Genomic DNA, 6000 nt, shown 5'->3' with positions numbered 1-6000 from the left:
GGTATTGTGAATGGAGTTTGGCAGTATTCGTTTTGTTATGTTTATTTGAGCATATAAAATTAAGGATTTGTTATATTTTCTACTGTTAAGCACACTGAAAATGTAGAAATTGTAAGTGGAATTATCATTACACTACTTACATTGCAAGACCAATATATGTAACCAAATTCAGTCATTCAAATGAGAGGCAATAAGGCTATTTTGGGGGGTCAAGTGTAATTGGCAAACATTCACTTCATTTCATCTTAGACAAGCCAACCAACCCTTCACAGAAGGAATAAAGCTGCTGCAAATAATTTCAAAAAGTTTTTTCTTGCTAGTTCAGAGACTTCATTGAAATTTGAAAGATAGCCTAAATGACCACAGAATAGCAATTATCTGCAGAGAACTGTGTCACTATCCCTCATACATTAAAGGCAATTTCAAACAGGAAACTACTATACTTGGTATTTAGTTCCATAATAGAAATTAGGCTGCAGTCCTACATCCATATATCTTGGGTTTCAGCAGGACTAGTTTACCCATTAACAGGTGTATGTTTGCATGTAAACATCATGTGTGGAAAGAATCCCATATATCCTAGTGACCAATATTGCAACTTGAATATACAGAAAATTTACTGGTTTCCAATTATTTTACATTTTAGATTTTGACAGGATATAATATTGTAAAAACATATCATGCACAATTTTTAGAATTATAACATATTTATTATATACGTAAGATAGAAAAACAAAATTTAAAAACAGTGTCATTTTTGTGACTCCATAGGATCACAATAGATTATAATAAAAAATAACAGATGAGCCATGGATGACTGTTTTGTTTACATTGTACTGTGCCTCTTCCTTTATTTTTTGTGTGTTCATATAAATAGGATATTTTTATACTAGTGTTTTGTGTTAACAGAACGGTGTAGACACTAGTGAAGAAATTCTTGATACATAAATTTGTGCAATTTTGGAAAAGCATGTGCTACATGTAGAAACAGAAGATGATAACTTAAGAAAACGGTTTAAATATTACAAAAACAGAAACTAAGTCCAGCATAATGATAGACAAGTTCACCACATTTTAACAAGTAGAACTTTCATTATTCTTGTTTTGATGTTTATGAAGTCTCACCATAGCTGGTATCAAGGGAATCAAATTATTCTTTTGAAGTTGGGGCTCCACTGTTTTTCACAAGTTATCTTTAGCTTTTCTGAATGGCTTTTGTATGTCTTATGGAAAGCAATTATCCTAGTAGGTTTGGCATGATTCTGTTCCTACATTCTTTCCCCCTGTGCTGTCCCTGTTCCCCAGTATTAGAATGCTCACCCTGGAAGGGGGCAGACAATAAAGTGCTTTATACATGAAATACTTGAAGTCAAAATTCTGGTAAAAGGATAGATTCTATGTTTATCTGTTGTCTCAAGTGCTCATGATTGCAACAACACCCCTCACCACCCCCAAAACGCAATGCATTGATTTAACTGACTGCAAAATTTGAGTTAGCACTCTTTTGTACTTCAGTGACAGCCTATGAACTGCTTTTATAAAATACCTTTTGGATATCAGTTGGAGAAAGACATATTCTGATTAGTTATCATGACATTACAGATTTATGAACTGGATGCAAAATAAATTAGTTATAGCTTAATGTCACTAAAATCAATGAGTATTAAATTGGTCATTATTAACTTGGTCCACTGATTTCAGTGGGACTAAACCAAGTCAGGACGCAACTCTATTTGCTTTCCAATAGAATTTGACCATTAAAATATTGGTAATTTCCATTTGTACCCACAGAAACCTGAATATAAATCTAAGCAAATTCTCCTTTATGATTATAATACACTAGGGTAGCATCCAGTTAACCTTGCTCATTACACCAGTACAAATAACAGCAATTACTTTATCCATCACAAGTGTTTACACATATTTTCAAAGAAGAAAATGAAAGCTTCAACTTCTAAATAACTCAGTTGTTTTGAGTCCTATCCATACACCTCTTTGTGGATCAAATAAAGCATTTAAACTGGACATTAAATATTGATTATGAGGACTTTAAGGAAATGATGGTAAGGCAAATTCTACTAAATTAATGGGCTTTACTTCTAAGTAGATTGGTCCAGTCCAGAAAAGGCCAGTGAGAAAATTCTGTTCAAAAGATTCTTTGAACGCACCAAACTGAGGATTGTTGATAAAATGGAAAGGGCAGAGCTGCAGAAAAGGATGTATACCCTATTACCTCACTTGTTGATTGTTACATCTAGTTCACACTTTTCATCTAATTGCCTAGAAAACTGGGCTGTGTAAGGAAGCTCCAAACTGTTTCTGCAATCTGAAATGTGGTGTTTTGAGTCAGGGTGAATGGGTGGTGAATTAAAATTCTTTTTACACTATATTTGGCACTATTCCCTTAACATTCCAGTTTTAATCTCAGAGGTTGTTCATAAAGTTTTACATTTAATGGATAAACAAATGCCCTGTTTGGCATCTTCAGCTACATTTTTTAAAAATCTGTAAGATCTTTTTCCCCAGAGCTGATTTCCACTGGTGAACAAAGCTTTTCATATTGACTATCAGTCTGCTTGTGTGAACATCTTCATATCCAGCCACAAGATATTTCAGACCTGCAGATAAAATAAGCATATAGTATATCTTATTGGTTTAATGCCTAACATAAATTGGATAAATATTACTTATCATGAAGGATTAAAATATTATTTGTGAAGGTGATATATACAAGAGAGAGAAATGGAGTACATGAGGGTAATATTTTTAGATAGAATTTTTATTGTATTTATTGTAACAAATACAATTCTTGGTTGCCAGTTTGTCAATATTTTTGTTTGTTATTGCATGATAGTTCCATGATGATGTCAACATTATTATAGCAAGTGTCATTTTCAAGAAACTATATTTATAATATCTCCTTTGAAATAAAATATGGTGATTTTTTCCCATAAGACAGCAATTTTTGCTATTTATTTATGCTTTATGAAACCTTTGCTGTTATGTAAAAAATGTAAAGATAAAAAGATGTTTTCCTGTTCTTCAAAGTTACAAATATTTTCTAGACCTTTTTAAAAAATGCTTTATAATTTATTAGTTAGTTTCCTAATAAACTCTGTTCAGATTATTTTATTCATTGCATGTGTATTCTGCCCTTTCTCCAAGAAATTTTGAGAGATATGTCACTCTCGATATCTTTTTGCATCCCTATCACAATAGAAAAGGCTGAAAGATTGAGGCTGAACTAAGATTTTTCCAATGCATTTATGATTAAATAAGGATCTGAGTGAAGTTCTATCATAGTTTAAGACCAACATTCTTTAAACTATGCCTATGTGGTCTGCTTAATTGAACTTTGCCCTGTTTTTCTTTTTTGGGAGATAAAACATCTGCAATATCAGTAGGGCAAAACCAAATTTGTATACTAGTAACTTTATTCCTTAACAAGTAAATAAGATATGTTCTTATTTTAACTCTTTCAAATGTATTATAGTTTTATTAGTATATTGCAATGTTTGTTTTGTTAATTGTATATGGCTTCAGGAGAATTACATGGGAAAAGGCATAATGTTTCGTTAATTAAAGAGTTGTAGTGGAAGTTTCTTTTGTTTCTCTGAAAAATTAACTTACCTGTACTATTTTGCAGGTTCAAATTAAATTTTGTTGGGAAAATAATTTTGTTGAAGATCCACACTGACAAAAGTAGTTAATACATGTTATAATTGGTAAGCAGTGAAGGAATTGCCTAGTATCATATTAAATTGCTTTACTAGTATAGGCAGTGTTGGCAGTTTCATTTTCTGAAAAATCAAGCTTTTTTCTAGTATGTAGAATAAAACAAAATTTACATAATATAAAAACAGGTATATGCAATCATATGCCTATGTGTATGATTTATACAATGAATGATATATAATTAAGAATTAATGAAATAAGTATGTTCTTCAGAATAAATACCTACCAGGATTAAGTATTGGGCAGGTGCAACCTCTGTTAGTCCATGATTCTGGGTAAAGAATCCGTTTTCCTCGGAAAATCTTAAATTTTGTAGATTTCAGTACTTTCTGGATCATCACATTGACCTCAGCATGAGACCCTTTATCATGAGCAGACAAAATCTTTGCCTTTACCACTGTGGGAAGACAATTTCAGAAGGAAGAATATATCTTCTCTTTTTATTCTACTGGAATGGAATGAAACATAAATATTGACCAAAAGCAACATGTACACTATAAACTGCTCCTTCATTCCCTTCAGAATTATTTTAATTATTTTTAAGAGCCATATAGTGATGTTTCTATATATTTCTGTATTCTGTAGTAATACTGCATAATGCATGCATGCACACAAATATATGTGATGCAAAAAGAAAAGAGTGCAATCAAAGAAATAGTGTCAGATCCTGTCTTTGATAAACTTGATTTGTTCTATGACCTGATTGCTAAGGAGTATATATTGTTGTTTCTCTCTTTTTGGGATACTATGAGCTCCAGCTTGTTCATAATTTTAGATTTTTGCACAAAATCAGAAAACCAAATGATGCTTTTCTACAATGTTATTATAAAACAAGTTAATTTCTGGCAAGCAAAATAATTCAGCCATTTAAAGTTATCTTGGTAAATAAAAAATTCCTGGGAGTTTCTGCTTATTTCTTGCCCCCTTGAACATGAATATTTTTCAGGTTAGAAGCCTAGAATTAGTTCTTCTAAAGGAGCTTCTATCTGTCATCACAATTCAAATAACTGCCAGCAGTAAAGTGATGTACATTAGGGAAGAATAGAATTGATAGTAAAGGTAAAGGTTTCCCTTGACGTAAAGTCCAGTCGTGTCCGACTCTAGGGGGCGGTGCTCATCTCCGTTTCAAAGCCTTGGAGCCGGCGTTGTCCATAGGACACTTCCGGGTCATGTGGCCAGCATGACTCACGGAACGCCGTTACCTTCCCGCCGAAGCGGTACCAATTAATCTACTCACATTTGCATGTTTTCGAACTGCTTGGTGTGCAGAAGCTGGGACGAGCAACGGGAGCTCACCCCGCCGCGCGGTTTCGAACCGCCGACCTTCCGATCGACAGCTCAGCGGTTTAACCCGCAGCGCCACCGCGTCCCTATTAGAATTGATATCTTATATCAAATTGTGCTTTTTTCATGGAACATGTCTTATTAATAGGACACACACCAATAATAGAACATAATCTGTTGGAAAAACTATAAATAGCACTCAAAATGTGTGGGTAGCTTTGACAGTCTATTAAAAAGGAATCTCCAAATCAAAGTGTATAATGTAGCCTAGCAGTTGAAAGATGTAGTGCCCTTATAAGCAAATTTCCACTTTGAATTCTGTTGTCTGCATAATTAGTATACCATTTCACACTAATATCCACTTTTGCTAATATCAGGAATAGCCCCTTTCATATATACTCTTGTATGCAAATTTCTCCTGGTATTTTGACTTATTTCCTGCTGATATCTACACCTATAGGTTTTATATTGAAGATGGGATCTGCTGGTAGAAGCAGAGAGAAGTCTGAATGTCTACTACTTTCTAAATTGTCAAAGGAGTATCTTCTTTATCATAATAGGATTTGCTGCTGCTGTTGCGGCTGGAATATTTTGTGCACCTAACACCTCATAAGATTCTTCCCTTCTCCATTTTAAGACTGCAGCAGAGAGCAGCCTGGTTTTTTTTTTAACATGACCACAACTTATTTGCCTTCTCCCTGTTTCTTTGTCTTAACATCCAGCCTGAAGAGAAAATATTGTGAAACCCATCATAGAAAAGTATGGTATTGCTGCTGCACTTGTACAGAATGCTGCCTAGCTATAATTAGACCCATGTTATTTGCCCTGAAGCAATTTACAGTAAAAGTTTGGGACTGTAGACCTCATTCTTATTCATTTCTCCTCAGGCTATTTTAAAACTTAGACCAGACTAAGAAAGGAAGAAATCCATACATTGCTGCCTTAAAATAAGGCATATGTAGTTGGAGCAAATGCAATTTC

General features: G+C 33.6%; 1 protein-coding gene across 1 annotated transcript in view; it reads right to left on the bottom strand.

The window, feature by feature from the left end:
• Window positions 1-820: 820 nt before the first annotated feature.
• The window catches only part of NTN4 (netrin 4), a 48207-nt gene continuing 43027 nt past the window's right edge, over window positions 821-6000 (bottom strand). Inside the window, exons 9-10 of the mRNA XM_063308829.1 lie at window positions 3962-4132; window positions 821-2618 (exon numbers count right to left, since the gene is read on the bottom strand). Coding sequence (XP_063164899.1) covers window positions 2485-2618; window positions 3962-4132 — 305 coding nt within the window. The 3' untranslated portion in view covers window positions 821-2484. The remainder of the gene's footprint in view (window positions 2619-3961; window positions 4133-6000) is intronic.

This window comes from Candoia aspera, chromosome 7 (assembly GCF_035149785.1).
Source record: "Candoia aspera isolate rCanAsp1 chromosome 7, rCanAsp1.hap2, whole genome shotgun sequence".
Classification (NCBI taxonomy): domain Eukaryota; kingdom Metazoa; phylum Chordata; class Lepidosauria; order Squamata; family Boidae; genus Candoia; species Candoia aspera.
This window is presented reverse-complemented; position numbering and strand designations above follow the sequence as displayed.